Source organism: Uloborus diversus, chromosome 3 (genome assembly GCF_026930045.1).
Source record: "Uloborus diversus isolate 005 chromosome 3, Udiv.v.3.1, whole genome shotgun sequence".
Classification (NCBI taxonomy): domain Eukaryota; kingdom Metazoa; phylum Arthropoda; class Arachnida; order Araneae; family Uloboridae; genus Uloborus; species Uloborus diversus.
The window spans coordinates 50,174,601-50,194,271 of NC_072733.1; the positions used below are offsets into that span (position 1 = coordinate 50,174,601).

At 33.5% G+C, this 19,671-nt stretch overlaps 2 protein-coding genes across 3 annotated transcripts in view; one reads left to right on the forward strand and one right to left on the reverse strand.

Moving 5' to 3' along the window:
* The window catches only part of LOC129218137 (LON peptidase N-terminal domain and RING finger protein 3-like), a 105,843-nt gene extending 98,725 nt beyond the window's left edge, over positions 1-7,118 (forward strand). The window contains exon 11 of the mRNA XM_054852349.1: positions 6,563-7,118. Within this exon, the coding sequence (XP_054708324.1) occupies positions 6,563-6,849 (287 nt within the window). The 3' untranslated portion in view covers positions 6,850-7,118. The remainder of the gene's footprint in view (positions 1-6,562) is intronic.
* A 288-nt stretch (positions 7,119-7,406) lies between these two features.
* Positions 7,407-19,671, reverse strand: part of LOC129218028 (rho GTPase-activating protein 26-like) — a 194,818-nt gene continuing 182,553 nt past the window's right edge. For both annotated transcript variants that reach the window (XM_054852207.1, XM_054852206.1), the window contains 2 exons: positions 11,205-11,284; positions 7,407-7,773 (listed from right to left, as the gene is read on the reverse strand). In XM_054852207.1, coding sequence (XP_054708182.1) covers positions 7,682-7,773; positions 11,205-11,284 — 172 coding nt within the window. In that variant the 3' untranslated portion in view covers positions 7,407-7,681. The remainder of the gene's footprint in view (positions 7,774-11,204; positions 11,285-19,671) is intronic.

A 19,671-nucleotide genomic window follows, 5' to 3' on the forward strand; every position in this document is an offset into this window, starting at 1 on the left:
TTCGACAGACGAACTTTGGTTGTGCATACAAACAATATGAAATACTCTTCTGCAGGCAGTCACTGAAAACATTTGTAATTGAATACCAGTAAATAGTACAATAATTAAATACATCAGGGCTGTATGTAAGAGGTTCAGTTTTAGGGTTCAAACCCCCTCCAAAACTTTTCAAACTATTCCAAAAAATGCTTTTTATTACTTTTTTGCTAAAAAAATTGTTATTACTATTTATTTTATTCATTTATTTATTTTCGCACTTTACTTGAAAAAAAAAATGTTATAAAAAGAGTGAAAACTCACAACTTTATCTTCAGTATTTATTATTATGTATATTGTAACTATTGCGAACGTTCTTTTTTACGAAACAATTCAGCAAAGCAAATTTTCCTTTAAATTTTAAATACCTGACTCATGCTAACAAAAACATAAAAATTCTTTAAATTTCAAAGTGCTTTTCTATTATTTACAGGGGTCTGGCCAGAGGATATTTGGGTCCGTTAACGGACCCTTCACAAAAATCCGATCAACCAAAACGGACCCTTCACAAAAATCCGATCAACCAAAACGGACCCTTCACAAAAATCCGATCAACCAAAACGGACCTTTCACAAAATCCCGATCAAACAAAACGGACCCTTCACAAAATTCTGATAAACAAGATCGGATCTTTCACAAATTCTTTATTGAAAGAGCAAATCTGAAAGTAAAATAACGCATATTTCTGTGTATAAACCAATATTTTTTTGAACCTTTTTTTAAGTCAAATTAGAGGGATCACATTATACAAAATCGGCTAATTTTGAAAAAAAAAAAGGGCACTCTTGCGATGCTCTTTCAAGCGATAAATAATTGCTACTGCCAAATAAATATAATGGTTGTTTGTTTTATCACAGCTAATTAGCAGCGGTGTTGTAAACTTTTCTGAAAAGGCATTGGTAAGCACTTTTCTCCCTGCTCATGATTTAATAAACAATAATAATATATATCTGCGAAATGAACTTATAACTGCAAAGGGATAGTAAGGGTGGGGGAAAAAATATGATCGCTTCAGATAGGGTTACCAACTTCAAAATTATCACCACTTAGCGTCTGGCGTTGAACCTTTATAATGACTTGATTAGAAAATATTCTCATCATTTTACCAGCTTGTCAATATTTGCGTTTTTACAGTGGGTGCGGGTACGATGTTTAATTGTTATTTTGGGAGAAAATTATATGGGTTTTGATTTTTCGATGCTAACAAGGATGATTAACTTTAAATAAACTCTTTTAATTACCGTTTTTTTTTTCTTTAGATGTCTACATTTTGAAAAATGCAATCTTTTAACATCCGATATGAGAATCATATTTTGTTCTTTTTTCAAGCTAACTTCGCTTTATTAGGATGCAAATAAATGAAAAGTCTTTTTATTTCTGTTAAAACTCTCATTTCAAGTTTTTAAAGCAAAATTCCATTTTCTGTTATTAAGTCAAAAATTAAAATGCTGAATAGATGGTTTATTTTATTTATTTATTTTTTTTTCGCTTCAACTGTGTCCACAGATATTAATGAAATGTTTATCATAAGACTCTAAAATGCAATTTTAAAATAATTTTATCAAAAATATTTCTTTCACGAGCCGTTTTCATACTTTTGATGCCTTCACTTTGAGAATTGCGATCTCTTTGCATCTGCTATGGGAATCCGATTTTTAGAATTTTTGATGATTATTACGCTTTGTTAAGAGGTAAACAATTAAAATGTCTTTTTATTTTTGTTAAAATCACGGAATTTATAAGTTTTAAACGAAATTCTGTGCTTTTTAAGAGTCTTGGGTCAAAAAGTTAAATGCTGAACCCTATTCTGAATTTTATTTTATTAATTTATTTTTCTGTTACAATTATTTTAAATACTGTACAGAAATATTTCTAGTATAATTTAACATAATGTAGAACAGTAGATAAATATTGATACTTGAGAGAGCGATGTCCCCCCCCCCCCGCCAAAAATCAGACCACTCCAGAATGATTTTCTTGACATAGAAGAGGAAAACACTCAACTTTAAGTTTAATTGATGCAGTTTGTGCCATCTCTAAATTCTAAAATTTCGTTTTAACAATAATTTCAATCAAATAATTTCGCAAAAAAAAAATTTTTTGGGGGGGGGGGGGGAATTATTTGATTTTTCACAAAATTAATTCATTTTTCACAAAATTATTTGATTTTTCACAAAAAACGGACCCCGTGAAAAATCCTGGACAGACCCCTGATTTAACGTATCTTATTCCTCAAAAAATATGACTTTAAGAAGCATCACTTCGAATGTGCGTATATAAGTGCACGCACCTAATCTATTCTTTTGAGTTTTTATAAAGACATTGAATAGTTTATCAGAAAAGAAGTATAGTAAACGAATCGGATTTCTTTCCTTCATTTACGAGATACGTCATTTTTTACATTAGTATGTTAATGTCCTTAAGGCAGCATCTCTCCTTTAATTAACCTATTGTACAAAAATCAATAAATAAACAAATGAAATCAAACTTCATTGACCATATAAATTTCACGAGAAATCGGTTAAGTAAAATCTCCGAAATAAATGCCTGAATACTGTCCTAAAGTATATATTAGAAGTACGTATCAGAATTATGAACCCCCCCCCCCCCACAACTTTAACTATAAAATCGTTATTTTAGAAAAAAAATGTCATGAAATATTTTTTTCAAAAAATGTATAATAGTGAAACTGCTCAATTTCTTTTTGGGAATTTTTTCTAACTCCCAACAACTTCCCATCTGCCGTATTTAACATCAAATATTTATCAGCTTATTAACATCTGTAACGTTTATATTTCTTTGCGTTAATTTAATACCGTCAGCGTTATCTACACAGTTTCTCTCTCTCTTTTTTTTTAGAATTGTAGCAACAAAAGAAATTAGATGGAATAGTGGAAATATTCTTATGGAATATGAAAATATTGACGATGTTTTTCTTGCCCGTTGTTGGCGAAAAACATATTACTTTTCATTTTAAAGTAAATAATTGTGCTTGCTTAATTTTGTTTTAATTATTCAAAATTTTTCACAGAAAGAAAATTACGAAAATTGACCAATATATTATTTGATTATCCCGGGAAGTTATTCGATTAAGTGAGGATCCTTAACATTGCATCTATGTGGAAATATTTGATCCAGAAAATCTTTATTTGTATAGGCGGTGAAAATTAATAGTTTCTGAGCGGAAAAATATACTGAATTAACAAAAATATGATTCATCAAAAAAATTATTATTACTATTATTGTTAATACTTTTCAAAATTGGCTATCTTTTCTTATCTAAAATAATTTATTTTGGAGAAAATTTAAGAGTTCCAAAAGACCAATTCTTCATTGCAAGAAAATATAGCTACAGATAGAACTTTCACAACTCCACGTGGCTTCAATGAAGCGTTAGAAGGGAAAGGAATGTGGGCGGAACTGAAACTTCACTTGTCATGCTACAAAAGGGATTATCTCCTTTGGACTGAACTTTGTTTTGTCTTGTTTGGGGGAAGGGATTCCGCAGGTGAAAGTACATGGCCACCAGAATGGCATTGCAGACTGGGAAGCCCTGTGCTAAAAAAAGCATTTTTTGGAAATTCCTATCCTCGTGGGCAGGTTAAGACCAGATGTTTGCCATAGTATTCATGAAAGGTTACTAGTTTGAAGAGTTACAAACAAGTTTTTTAACTCTTGAAGTTATCTATAAAAATTAAAATATTAAAAATAACTGATGTTTTTTCTACCTGAAGCCTTTAGTGTTTTGGCTCTCCTGATAAGTGCCGATTTTCACATTGGTTTGTTTAGCATGGTGCCAACGATATTAACAGCTACAAAACGATTTTGGTTAAAATCTGAAAATCAAAATCATTCACTGTCATAAAACGTCTTTAATTGTATATGATGAAGTAGGAAAAGGTATTGGGAGTTCAGTGTGGCCAACATTAACCAAATGCTGTGAAATATTTACATAACTACAAGAGATGGAATAAGTGATGCCTAATGATATAATGATGAGAAAAGAACTTGATATGCAAAGCTGCTTGAAATTAATATTGATTATCCATTAAAAAAAAGTCTATTTTGAACATATGATTATGACCTAGAAATGAGATGCATAATTTGATGTTATACAGGCTCTTTATACAAAATTTGAACTTTCACTCACTAAATGTTTCAGAATGCAAGCTTAATATACATATGCATTAGTGAGTACTGATGTCCAGGTCAGTTGCAGGCAAAAAGTGAGGTGCACAATTATTTGTTGTACACACTAGTGCAGCCAGAATTTACCTTCTGGGGTTAGAAAGTTTGTGCATGAAACTCCTTACATGTGTTTAAATTACCATACCCCAGGTGGCAAGTATTAAAATCAAGAGTTCGAAAAGGTTGACAAGGCTGTAATCCTGGTTGTACAGGTGGTTGTATATACATGATTTCAACTCTCTTTAACCTCTTCAGGAGAAAGAGGAAGAAGCGCTTTCCTAGGCCCACACGTTCCAAAGGAATCCATGTGCACGAGCCTCCGAGTAGTTAAGTCTAAAAATAATTTAAAAATTCATATAAAACCATTATTGCAGTTGAATGCGCTGAGACTTTTGAATCACTATCATTGATATTCTCTGAATACACTCCAGCAAAATTTTCATCATATTAAAAAAAATAACTTTGAATTTTGAGGAAAAATGTTTTTTTTTTCCCAGTAAAACAAAAGACTGTCTATGTAAATGGGATTTAAAAAGTTATACGTTTGTGTATAAACGTTCAAAATACAGGAAAAACCTTAAAAAAATCAAATATAAAAAATATTTCAGACAAGAGTGAGAAACAGTATATCAAACAAATTATTGCTGAAATACTTCTGAAGTTTTGATGTCCACTCACCATTAACTAGAGCTAAGATATCTGCCCTAAATCCCACATCCTCAGAATCACAGCCTCCAATATTAAAAATTTCATCCTTTTATCCATCATGATTGAAATAAAATTGATCCTAACAATACGGAATACAATTCAGTAAACTTAAACCTGAAATTTTTACTCCCTCTCTTAAACAATAAATATTTATCTTTTCCATTTCACTAAAATATAAACAAACACAAGGAGCAAAAGTCATATATTTTAGCTGAGAGTGTCAACAAACTGGTAGCTAAAATAAATTTAGCGCTTTAGTGAGAGTCTGCAGTAATGGTATAATTGAACTCGTCAATTAAAGGCAAATCTTGGGTATTAAGCAGTAGGTTACAGCCCTTAAGCCAGGCTAAAGCAAAACTACATGCAATGTACCTGCAGTTCAGGATGACTTGGTTGTGCCATCCAGATACTGGAGTCCTTGTTATGAATTCATCAGTCTGGCACAGACAATAACTCAGCTGGAACTTTAGCTGCCAGTTTGTTGGCACTCTCAGCTTCAGTATGATGATATCTGCCTCCAGCTTGGTTATTGTATTTCAGACTGATGAGTTCATAACAAGGGCGAAACAGCTGTCCCTAAATGGCATAACTGGGCTGTTGGTATGTTGCATGTATAAACAGTGTACACTATTCCAGTTAATTTATAACAAGAAACAAAAAACCAACATGTATGTCTTCTCTTCTTTTAACTTTCTGGGTATTATTATTTGTAAAATCTCTGGTGGAGTATGTTGTTGATGCTGGTTGCATGTAGATGATGGAATGGAATGAGATGCAAACTAAGGGATGTGATCCACTAATGTCGCCATTCATTGTTCAATGCTGTCATTATAATGCAAAAAGGTACCTCATGCATGGAGGACAAAGGTGGTTTATGTACATCAAATGGTGCACCACGCTTTCGACTGTAAAATTGTTAGTAAAATCTGATAAGTGGAATAAACATAATTGAAATTAATGTCAAAAAAACTATTTGATTTGATATAATGTAGCTGTAATGATTTTGTAAAAAATTTTTAGTATTCAAAACTAAAGTGTACTATTTAAATTTTTGTTGTTAATGATGTTGTATCATTGGTAATGGAGAATTTTTTAATTTTCTGAATAATTTTAGAATGCTTACGCAGTCAATATAAATTCAAAAATTAATAATGTAAGAGTTTTACACATTTCTTCTCAAATGTATATTTTTAAAAATACATCTTTTGATTAGAAACCAAAGTACCTAAAAATTGTGCAAAACTTACTTTTTTGTTTCAAATTTATGTATCACCCCTGCTTGAGCAGTTTCTACTGTTTACATTGTAAGTTTTGTCAATGTGAGGTTAAAAGAATTGTCAATCTTAGAAACAGAACCATTCTTTTGAAAACATGCTGCACATATAAATAAAATATTTCAAATATTGAATTTGTACAGAGTTCCCTACTTCATCTATGTCACATCTGTTCTGCTTTTTGTGAAATATGTGTATAATTTTAAATGACACAGACAATTGATAGTTAACTTGTGTTAGGCTAATGAAGAAGATAATTGTCATAGTGTGTCTAAGCATTTTTAATGTCTTTATGTTAATATCTTGTACATTAAAAAATACTTTAAGATTCTAATATTTAACTTTTATCATTACAGATATCATGGAAAATCATGATCGAGTTTACAAAATATGCCAGTCTTGGTTTATGCATCTTCCCATGAGTACAAAATGCCAAATAATTGATCATTTTGGACCTATGCCTCAGATAGAAGAAGATTACATCAACAACCCTAATGGTCCATCTTGGTTTTGGTGGATAATAGCTGTTTTACCTTTGGAGCCTAGATTACAGCAGCTACTGCTGTCAATGACATCATTAGCTCGAAGATTGAACACACTTAACAGGATACTTCTACACATGCAATCAAATATGATTGCATGACTAGACTTTGGTATTCAAATGTCAGCAATGAACTCTAATTCTTTTCTTGCAAGAAAAAATGTCAAAGTCTTTCTTAAAACTATAGTTGTAGTTTTTTTTCTCTTTTTTGGGTTGTTATATTTATTAAGTGCTGTAATGTAATATATAATTTATAACTTAATCCTGCATAGGACTTTTAAATGTGAGATATTTATATAGCTATGCTTGTAAATTCTTTATGCGTAGTATCTGATTAAAAATAGTTTTATCAATTTATAATAAAAAGCGAGTTTGATTTTTGTTAGGCTGTTGTCCTTTGTTTTAAATTTTTTAGATAAACCAGTTAAGATACTGTAATTGCACTGCTGGCAATTGAAATTTCTACACCAGGAAAAGATTCCGCATTATACATCTTAAAGAACTCGATGCACATAGGTGCCATTTTAAACAGCAACAATGGTCATAATATGGCTGAGAATCTAACCAAACAACAATGGGAGACAATGGGTTGGAGTATTTCAAAGAGCAGGAGAATGTGCTGGCTGAAAAAAAAATAGTTACAACGGCAATTTTTTGCAACAGTTAAATACTTTAATATACTTTAAAATACATATAAAACTTATTTACAATATACATAAAAATAATTCTTAGAGGACTTTGTTCTGGATCTATATCTCAGAAAAGATATGCAAAAATAAAGTGAAGCTGTGAACTGGTCCTGAGTTGATAGAACAGTATTTGATGAAGAGCTGTGAGCAATAATAAAGGAATGATGTTGACCACAATTATGTAAGACATTTCCCATGGTAAGGAACACAACCTTGTCTGGAACATTTGATCAGAGTTGAAATCATCATGAAAAATATTCAACATAGTTCTCTGGAACAAGCCCTGTTTTTCCTTTTAAAGTTCCACGAATCCATCCAGGTTCTTGTGATGGAATTACTAAATTTGAGAGGGGAAAAGAGGAAATGTAATAGGATTACATAAAATAGGAAACATGATGTAAGCATCATTCCATATGAAAACACATTTTCAGAAATTTTTGTGCTGTACCGTTTTTTATTTTGATGAAATTTGATCGGTAATGTGTACCAATATTCTGTACTCCCAAACTGTAATACAGTCGTACCCCGATTTAACAAATTCATTCCGATGGAAACTTTAACCATAGATGAAGAGTAAAAGTTGTAAATAAAACATGAACGTAACAATTTCTACCTCTTTCACTTGAAATAATCAGGGTTATCAGGGGATTGAAAGGTGCCTAAAAACGAGCAAATTACCCTCATCGTGTTTTGGAAAATTGTTTTCATAAATGAAAAGTAAAAGATGGAAATAAAATGCTTAAGTAAAGTTGTCTACCTTTTTTGGGTTCCTAATCGAGGTTGTCAGGTTATAAAAGGCTTTCAATGAGGAAGATAATATATCCCTCATCCAGTTTCCGGGAATTGTAGTAATAAATGAAGAGTAAATGCTGTAAATAAAACATTAAAGTAAGGTTGCCTACCTGTTGAATGTGAACTAATCAAGGTTGCCAGAGGCTAAAAAGTGGCCAAAAAAGAGTAATTACCCTCATCGAGTTTCCAAAAATTGTTGTCATAAATGAAGAGTAAAAGCTGTAAAGAAAACAAAATAAGGTTGCATGTGAACTAATCAGGGTTGCCAAGGGCTTAAAGGTCCCCAAAAATGAGTAATTAACCCGCAGTTTCAATATTGAAACTTCGAACAACGGCAACCCTATGATTGGACTACTTTTACTTCGGCAACCCTATAGCATTGTTTTTGTAATATTTTTACCTACATTTCTTTATATAACTTATGTGGAAACTCGATGAGGGTAAATTACTCATTTTTGGGCACCTTTTGTCCCGACAACCCTGGTTAGGGATTGGAAAAAGGTAGGCAACCTTACTTTAATGTTTTCTTTACAGCTTTTACTTTTCATTTATGACAACAATTTTTATTTATGACAACGATTTTTGAAAACTCGATGAGGGTAAATTACTCATTGTTGGGAACTTTTTAGCTCCTGGCAACCTTGATTAGTTCACATGCAACTGGTAGGCAACCTTAGTTCAACGTTTTCTTTACAGATTTTACTCTTCATTTATGACAACAATTTTTGGAAACTAGATGAGGGTAAATTACTCATTTTTGGGCCCCTTTCAATTCCTATCCTGATTTTCTCAAGTGAAAGAGGTAGAAATTTTCACTTCCGCATCTTATTTACAGCTTTTGCTCTTCATCTATTATATGAAACATTCAGAGCTAAAGTAGATCAAGTTGTTCATGAACTTTATCCACTTTAACTCTGAACGCCTCAAAAACGAATTGTCAAACATTCTAAATTTTAAAAATTAAAATAGTATGCATCTTGCATATCATATTTGGAAGGGTTTTTATTAAAGAATCTATCATTATTATGATTTTCATTGTTTTTAAATATTTTATACCTTGAAGGTATGTGTTTTCAGATAGTATTCAGAGATATTGATAGTGATTTGTATTTTCATACCACTATCAATACCTCAGATTTTAACCAGTAAACATAAAAAAGTGTTAAAGCACAATAATAATAAGTATTAACAAAATTGATTAGCACAATACTTTCATTATATCCAACTAACAAACATATCATTTGAATCTATCAACTTCAAAATTTTTGATTATATTCAAAGTGCATACTATAAAATGTAACCAGAGTTCTGAATTACATTCCAGGAAAGTAATTCATTAATGTAATCCCTCTAATGTGCTGAACTTAGGAACTTGCTAAAACCAAGTAGCAAGTTCCTCTCTTGAATGGATGCAACATTCTCAAGTTTAATTTATATTATAAGAAAGGAAAATTTAGTCGGTACAGAGACTGTAAAACTATTTCAGCTCAGCTGATTGTTTTTAAGAACTTGAATGCTTCCTAATTTTGTGAAAGTAAAAAAGGATGTAAAAGTATGCATCTGGAGCAAAACAAGCAAGCGCCAAATTAGAGCTACACCTAAAAACCCTAATAGGTGCAACATGTACATTGAATAGGGACAGAACAGGTGCATAGTCAAAAGAGGATCTTAGAAAACGGTTACTCCCTCCCAAATTTGAGCTTTTACTCATTATGTCTTGGTTTTAACATGGTTGCCAATCCTAATTCAGTAGTTAATACACATATAAGGACTGTGGTTACCAAAAAAAAAAACCATTCCCAAAGGAATTTCTGGCCGCGCTAGTGCAGAACTAGCACGTTTAGGTAGTTATATACGTCCAAAAAAACTTTGAGTTTATCTTTAATTTTATGTATCATTTACAGTGCTAAGTATAATAGTTTATGAAATATAAATTTTTAAATCTGGGATATTCTTTTATGCTAACCCTGTAATGCATGAAAACTGAATGATCATAAATAAGTTACTTCCTCATTAGCGAATATTTGTATGTGAATAAACTCAAATACCAGTTAAGCGTAACTACTAGAATCAAATATTAATGAGTTCATCATTCCTTCATCCCTCACTATGAGAGAATGACATTAAAGTGAGGGTACAATGCTAACTATAAAAAAATATTTCTGAACTTAATACAGTGCAATCCCATTGCAACAAATTTTCAAGGAACTGCAAGTTTTGTTCTTTGTAACGGGAATTTTGTTACGAGATTTCACTGTACGCTCAAAATGACTTCTTATTAGAAAAATGACCCTAATATTACATTATTATTAAGTTAAGCACTTATTATAAATATTAAATTATATATTAAAATGGCCACTCTGAATACATATTAACAAATTATGGCAAAACATTTAAATTTTATTACATTTTTTAAAAATTGTTACTCTCTTGCTCCCGACTGTCCTTGCTTTAGAAACCTGCATGTTCGTTCACTTTTACAACAATTCTTGCTTACTGCAATTGAAATAGCCAGTTTGCTATTGTTTGAATTCTGGTGGCTTAATTACTCGTAAGAAAAAATCTTTGAGGTGAATTTTAGACATGTAACTTAGGATACATATTTCTATTCACTTTGAAATGTTTTAAATAATGTAAATAGAGATTTATCAGTTTAAAGAACAATGAGTTTTGGAGAAATTGTAGTTTTTAAATTATTTTATAGAAAGCATCTTATATCATTGTTATGATAGGGATTTACTTAATGTAATATAGTTGAACCTCATTAAAACTAACTTAAAGAGACTTTTAAAATTAATTTGTCTTAACCGAAAAATAATAAATAGCTTTACGTGCAAATACAATAGAACGGGGATCTCAAATTTATTTCCTCTTAGCAGTAGTTTGTTTTAATCATATTTGAATTAACAAAATTCAACTTTATTTACACAACCTTAATGTAATATTTAATAGAAAGTGAAAAAAATTCTAAATTACCGTTGTATATTATTTCATTCGGCTCAAAAGACAATTCCATATCATTTTCTCCCCGACAAGCAAATAATGTTCTCACTTTTCTGAAATAGAAATATGCAACAATTCTATATTAATCTTTATCAATAGTGTAGCATAGCATTAAGGGAATTGCTAAGAATAACTTACATCATACAAGTACACATTAATCTTTAAGAAAATTTGGTAGTAATAAAATGTTTTTATGAGAAAGATTTTTTTTTTTTTAATTCTCTTCAAAAATAATACAAAATAGTTAATAAAACACAGTAAAATTCAAAGATTGAAAATCGAATAAGTTCTTCCTTTCAAATGATGAAACAATAGAAAAATTTTATTATAAGTTTAAATGTTTTACTTAATGATCAATTTTGTTATTGCAAGAGTACAGAAAAGCTGCATTTTGTTTTTAGTACATAGCAGAAAAAAATGTACTAAAATTTTGAAATTTTTGTTTCATATTTTTTCATGAAAATATAATGGGATTTTACTTTCAAATTCAGGGATGGGGGGGGGGGGCTTGGAGTTAACGTAATATATTTACGTCATGGGTGCAAGACCTTCCGTCTCAGGACGGATTTCCGTCTTGACAAAATTTCCGAGACGGAGGTCGGGACGGAAAGAAATTCGATGACTTTCTTTTAGTTTTTAATGAAAAAAGAAAAATTGAGCGTTTGAAAAATATGCTTTAATATTACTGGACCGTTCCATAACCACGAATTTACATCGACATTCTCTCGGTTCTCCGCCATGGGCTCGTTTTGTTTGCAACGTGCTTTTGGAGGAGTGGCTTTTCGACTCGCGCCGTTTGACTTTTTTTAGGTGTAGCTCTGTTATTTCCAATTCACTGCATTGACCAAAGATTTGCTCGCTATTCTCCCTGATTTTCGAAGCAATCGGTTCTAATTGAAAATTTAGCCTTTTCTCATGCTATTTTCGATCATCCATTCGTTTTTTCATTTACGGTATTTTTTTTGCAAACTTTACACGCATAAATGAAAATTATGTATGCTCTTAAAATGTCTTTAGAGTTGAGATCCATCACCGATTGAGAGCGATTGCTGACAAGATGAAATATTTTCGCCACATCAAAGGCCGTCCACATACCAAGTAAAACGGAAACTATCAAGGATTTTGGAGATTACAATGAAAATGTAAATTTTGGAAATAATCGGGGGGGGGGGGGGGGGATTTCAAGCTGGTTGGAAACACCGATGGGCAACCGTTCCTGCATTTTTGACGAAGACTTGAGGAAACACTAAATTCTGTCATTGAATCTAACACTCGCTAGAATGGGAATATGGGAAGGGGGGGGGAGAGAAAGGAAAGAAGAAAAATAACGGAGCACGAGTTTGCGAAAAAACGCTGCTCTTGCAAAGAGAAGAAGGTTATCTGTTCGCAAATTAACCTGCGATACTGAGGTCTTAAAACGTTGATATCTTGGACAATCTGAGGCGGGATGGGGGGGGGGGGGTTACTCACGGGTTATAGTATAAAATATCGAGAAACTGAATTGAAAATATTTTTGAAGCTAGGAGTGGTTTGATATTTCTCCTCTGCAAACCCTTAAAAATTTATAAGTCAAAAAGTTTTAGGATGTCTTTAATAATGTAAAAGTGGGGAGGGGGATGTTTTAAAAAAAATCGAAGACTGGAGACTTAAAAACACTAATTTAGGCAATCTTTGGTGAATTTATGAGAGATGGTTTTGGTGTTCTAACATGAACATGTTTTGTAGCTGATGTATTAAAAACTATTTGAGGCTATAACGTAAATGACTTAAGTTAAAGGCATTTGCGACCCTCTTCCGAAAAGTGTTTGTAATTGAAGTCTTAAAACTTTTATGCTGTCTTTGGCACTGTCAAGAGGGAGGGAGGGGTCTCTCTTTAGGCGAAATTCCGAAGCTGGAGTCTTATAAGCGCAACTTTAGACCATCTTGGGGTTCGGGGTTCTCCTTTCCTAAAAAATATTCAAAGCTGAAATACTCAGCTTTATGTAATCTTTGAAAGACTTAAGAAGAGGGAATTCGAAGGCTTTCTCTCAATACGTTTTAGAATTTAAATTCTTAAATCTTCGGTGATGAAAAGGGGAAACCGCAAATTTAAGTAAAATTTAGTACTTAGAGGAAAGAGTTCGGGGGGGGGGGGGGGGGCTCTCACCCCGAAGTATTGAAATGCTATTTTAGCTATTTTTTAGTGAGTTAAGAGTTAGGGAATTGGGGGTCTTTCTCGAAACGTTTTCGAAATTGAAGTCTTAAAACTTTGGGTTGTCATTGGCGATGTGTGAAAGGGAGTTGCTCTCTTAATAGAAAAATAGTGATGTGCCGGATCGTTAAAAAAGTAGATCCGCGGATCCGGATCCGGATCATTAGTGTCAAGATCCGCGGATACGGATACGGATCCCAATTTTTTTTTTTATTTTTTAAACCCAAATCAACTATCCAAGCGTAAAATTTGTTACGGAAGGTATTCCTGTCAGAATAAAGGCAGTTTCTTCAAAAAATGTTAATTGCGGCAAAAATATAATCAAGACTATGATTTACTCTTTAAAGAAATCTCCGTTAAAATTGAGGGAGAGTTGGAAGGAATGGGTCAGCGCTGCATTAATGCTTAGATGGAATGTGAAAAATTATTTCTAGCTAACTCGATAGATGTAGGATACAAGAGCAAGAGTGTAAAGCTACTACTGGACAGGCTAGAAATAGTTTTTCGCATTTTATTTCAGCATAAATGCAGCGCTGACCCATTCCACCGAACTTACTCCGACTGACGAAATACAAAGCCGGAACACCTTTACAAACAGTAAATAGAGAATTTAGTCTCACTTTTTTTTGAAGGATGCCGAGAAAAAAAAAATGAAGAATAACAGAAACCCCAAATCAATAAAAACTAATATTAAATTAAAAATTTAAAAAACAAAACATATCCCAGAGAGCCGACCTCATATTAAGATGAATTTCGCGGGTCAGATTACTCATTTGTGAACAAACATGAACTGACAGCAGGTAAAAATTTTTAATCATTGAGCTTTTTCTCCTTATCTTCCGACTATGAAATCGCTACCAATCACGCGTATAAAGGCTTAGAATAGCATTTAAAATTTACTTAACAAGATTATAGCTCCTTCTGTATATAACTTGGAAGTTTCAAATAAATATCAAACGCAGAAAACTTCGTTCTTTCAATTAGGGCCAACATATTTTTAACGTACATACGGGTAAATTTTTACTACCATAATTGTGAAAAATGTTAAGTCGATTTTTAATTAATATCTCTCGGTAATTAAAGTTCTACAAAAACGAGGTCAAGCTAAGAACACTTTCAATCAAGTCAACTTTTGAACGAAAAATGAACTATCATAATCGGTTTATCTGTTTAGGAGCTACGGTGCACAAAAAGACACACTGATACACACTTTTAAAACTTAATTCCCCTTCCTTTTTGCAACGGGGGGGGGGGGGGGATACAAATTGGCTTCTGAAATGATACCTTATAATTTAAATAGGGAATAAAACCTAATTTAAACGGAATTTAAGAGTCTTTTATTCAAATATTTAGAAATTTTTAGAATCGAAATGATCCGTCAAAAAAGTAACGGATACGGATACAGATCTTTATTTTTCCCTCGGATATCCGCGGATACGGATATACGGAACATCACTATAGAAAAAATAATTTTAAACAAAAACTTACACTGCATTTAGTAAACACAATGAGGGGGGGTGTTCCGCACCCCATCCCGAAACATTTTCGTTTCTCAAATTTTTAGAGCTTTGTTTTGGGCTATCTTTGGATGACTTAAGGGGGAAGGATGTAGGAAGATTCTTTCAAAAAGTTTCCAAAATTAAAGTATTAAGACTTTTATGTGGTCATAAGTCATGTTTTTAGGTAACATGGTTGGTTAGGTTTTAGGTAGGTTTCCTACAAAAGAAGTTAGAAACTGAAGCCTTAAAAATTGAAATTTAGGACATTTGTGGTGAATTCAGACGAAGGGTTTCGGGAGTTCTCTTCCGAAAATTCTTTGATGCTGAAATATTTAAAGCGCCGCTTTAGACTGTATTTGAGTGCCTTAAGAGGGATGTGATTCGGGAACCCTGCCTGGGGTTAGGATTCAGTTCCCATATTTCTTTTTTTAATTAATGAATGTTGGAAAGGGTACCTTGTTTAAAAAATATATCTACTTCACTGAAGCGATTTTTCATTGCTAATTTCACCACCTGCAATCTTATAAAAGAATTCTTTTTCAAATGAAGACTGTGTGGGGGAATGGTGACAGTTCATTATCATTAGTCGGCCTTACCCTTCCCCCACCTTTCCTTCTTTTCTAGTTTGTTGGCGCTCCCTTGGGTAGACTTTCCGATCAGAACTGATTTATGTTGCAAAAGTGAAAATCTTATGTCCTAAGCGATTTTATTGCTATAATAAAAATGTTTACGATCGGCAAAAAACTAATGGTGGGGTGCTGCATACGCTTTTACCCCTTACATTATCCAACATCGTCTAAAATTGCGTTTTTGAAACTTCAATTTCGAAATGTTACCGAAGGTGGGTTCCTGAACTCCATCCCTTCAATAGTGCATTCAAAAAGCGTATAAACGTTATGAAATTTAAATTACAATTTCGTTTTTAAATCTTCAATTTCAGGAAAAGCCCATAGCGTCCCCCCCCTTTCTCTAATATTCTTTGAAGTTTGCCCAATATTGCGATTTTGGGACTATTAGTTTGAAATAATTGATGTAAGAGTCCCTGAACCCCTCCTTTCCCTGAACTTTACCAAAATGGCCTACCATAGCGGCGTTTTTTGGACTTAAATTTGAAAAAAATTCTGGGGGAGACCCCCAGACCCCCCCTTCCTTTTTATTGCCGGATTTTTGTTTTTTGGAATTGTGATGTCAAATCACTTAAATGTTACAATTTTAAGGCTTAAAATTTAAATCAAACAGATTCCAAAACTGGCATTGTTAAAATCTATAACATTTATACATACAAATTTTTCCTTAAGCCCGCGTGGGGGTGGGGGGGGGGCTGAAAATATTTTCCGTCTTGAACACATCACCAAACTTGCACCCATGATTTACGTTATTAAATTCAAGACTAACATATATTGATATTTCTGCATTTTTATCTAATCAGTAATTTAATTTCGGAATATTTGAATGCAGAGGCCTAGCATCAGGGGGGGGGCACGTGTCCCCCCAACTTGCTGGATACTTAACCTTTGTTCCCAGAACTACACTGCTTGACAATTGCTAAGGAACAACTACGTTTTTTGGAATAATTAAGAATAGATAATGATTAAAGAAACAGAAAGAAGTGTATAGTTAGTAAGGATGATGTGCCTTTATTGTAAGTACAAAATAATACAGATATTACTGCATCAATGAAGTAAAAACTTAAAAATAAAAAAATAACCCTACTTAGATGCTTTTCAAACAACCACAAAAACATGATCTAGGTCAGAATGATGAGAGACGAGTACCTTAATATGATGTATGATTACCAGGGACACTAATGCACATTTTACATCTATTTTCTATACTCCACACTAATTATTGAGCAGTGCTTGGGAGATGTTTTCCCACTCCTAACTCAATGCGGATTTGAGTTCTTGTACTGTTTTGGGAGGGACGATTCTTCGCGCAACACGTCTGTCAAGATCCTCTCAGGCAAATTCAATTGGATTTAAGTCGGGTAAGTAAGCAGGCCATTGCATGCGGAGAATGCTTTCACCTTGCAGTGTGTCTGACACTTCATTGCTCCTGTGTGGCCGTGTATCGTCGTCCGTAAAGAGAAAGTCTGGACCTACAGCCCCCCTAAAAAGACAAACATGGTCAAGCATAACTTCTGTGCAGTACATTTGCGACGTAACGCTTTCTTGTTCAAAAATGTGAAGCGGTGTTCTGTCATTGTGCATGATGCCTGCCCACACCATCACGCCTGAGATGTACTGATCACGTTCGCAAACAAATTTTTGTGCATATCGTGTTCCACGCTCTCTCCATAGTAGTTGGTAACCAGAATCACTTGTCACACTGAAACGAGATTCGTCAGAGAACATCACTCTAGACCAATTTTGACAATCCCAACCAACATGTTCCTTACACCAGCGTAATCTCTCTCGACGATGGCCTGTTTGAACTTGGATGCAAGGTACGGGCTTCCGTGCATACAAACCAACATTATTTACTCGACGTGATATGGTTCTCGCAGAAACATGCGTACCGATAGGGGTTGGAAGATTTGCAGCCATCTGTCCAGGAGTGAAATTTCTGTTCCTTTTTACCACGAGTGCTACATAATGATCCTCTGAAGGTGTGGTGTTCCTACCACGACCCCCAGCATGCTTTTGCAAAACATTTCCACCTTCAGCGGCCTTCTTTAATCCGGAGATGGCATTTTTTGATACACCCACTGCAGCAGCCACATTGGTGACACTTTGGCCTGCCTCCAGTCGTCCAACCGCTCGTCCATGTTCGTAGGTACTCAAATGATGTCTTGCTGACATTTTACTCTTAAATATTTCAGGAACCAAACAGAATTTCAGAGAAAAACCTTTTTTAACATCCAGCACTATTTTTGTTAAAAACCAAACAGCGTGAATTTTTGCACGAATCTTGAGCTTGTATGCACTGTCTTTTATACAGATAACGAGTCTTGATCTACCACACCATCTGAACTTGAATTTGTTTCCATTGGCCAGTTGGTTGAGGTACAAATTTGCATAAATCACTTGTTCCTTAGCAATTGTCAAGCAATGTATAAAGAAATTAGCACAAAACATCAAGAAGAGTATCTATTTTTTCTAATTTGTATAGCCTTAAAAGTGCATTTAGAGGATTTTTGCTAATGCTAGGGTGGAAAAGCCGTCTGGAGGCAATTTTCTGGTTTGAAATTTGAATAACACAATTGTTATATTTTTCCTCTAATTACAAAGTGAATATGGACTTTCAGAGTTGTCCCCCGAAATTTTTTCAAAATTGTAGTTCAAAATCAGTTTTAGACAATCTTAAAAGATGTTTAGGGGAGAACAGATCCGGGGCCCACTCCCAGAAATTTTATTTAATTTCCCAGAAACGATCTAAAATAGGCAATTGTGGGCCATGTTTGATATTGTCATGAGGACCTACGATTTTTCGAAATTACAAATCCAGAAACAATTTTATTCGTTTTTCAATAATGGTAGGGGGAGTTTTCGGAAGCTTTACCACTGTAGTTAATCATAATTCAAGCCCTTAAGTGAAATTTAAGGCTATTTTAGATAATGTTGGTGCTAAGGGGGAGGGGCGGATGCTCCCCCATAAAACTTTTGAAGTTAGTTGTTAAAATGTGGTTTTAGACCATCTTTGATAATGTTAGTGTGAGGAGAGGTTCAAGGTCTATCTTCGCTAATTTTCTGATATTGAAATTCCAGAAACGCAATTTTAGATGACTGGCTGACCCACATGAAGCATTTGCACTCAAAGGAAGAATTTTCTGATTTCAATACAACCACAAGATGCTATTGACTAAACCAATGCGTAGTAAAACAACAAAATAAATTGAAATTTACACTTCTAGTTTGTAAAATTACAGTTGGCTCTCTATTTAACGACTTTCTCTATTTAACGATGGCTTTTAACTGTCCCAGATGGTTCACTATAGTGTAAAAACATTCTGTTTAAGGACGCTTTCTACTTAAGGACGATTTTTTGTGGTCCCTTGGAAGTCGTTAAACAGAGAGCCAACTGCATTTTAAAAGTTAAACTGTGATTGACAGTGTTAAAATTAATGTTTTGTTTCCTGATTTTAACAACAGAACTGATGCTTTTAGAATTCTGCTATGAGTATAATTCTGCATATCAATTGGAACTTGGATAATAATTTTGTTGATGAAAAAAACCCTATTAAAACAATATTTTTCGACCCCAATTTGAACCCAAGCCCTTCCTTCCTCTTATAAGCACACTGCTTTATCCAACTGAGACAATGTGAAGTAATGTGCAATAATAATGGGGAAAAAAATTTGACAAAAAAAAGAAGGCAATATTTAGACCGTGGGATTCATTTTCCCTCATTAGCAGACACGATAAATGAGGAGTAAATCATGGAATTTGATGAAGGAACAAATAAGATCTTGTGTAGTGACAGAAAAACAGGCTAGAGGAATCATGTAAAAGAAATTCAGGGTATATTCAGCGACTTTTCCCAGAAATATTATCAGAATCTAAGCCATAAATGCAAACTTTTAGTCAATCCTTGGTGATATTAGAGGGTTAGGGACGGTTAGGGGTTATTATGCTCGGGGACCTTCAGAATTTACTGTCCTAAAAATGGAATTTTAGACAGTGTTTAAGGATGGGGCAGGGGCTGATTTTTGGGAGTTGGGGCAGAGGTGCACTCCTAGATGCTTTTTGAAATTTAAGTCCTCACACAATTCTAGACCATCTTTGATGGAGATAGGAGAAGACGTCGGGT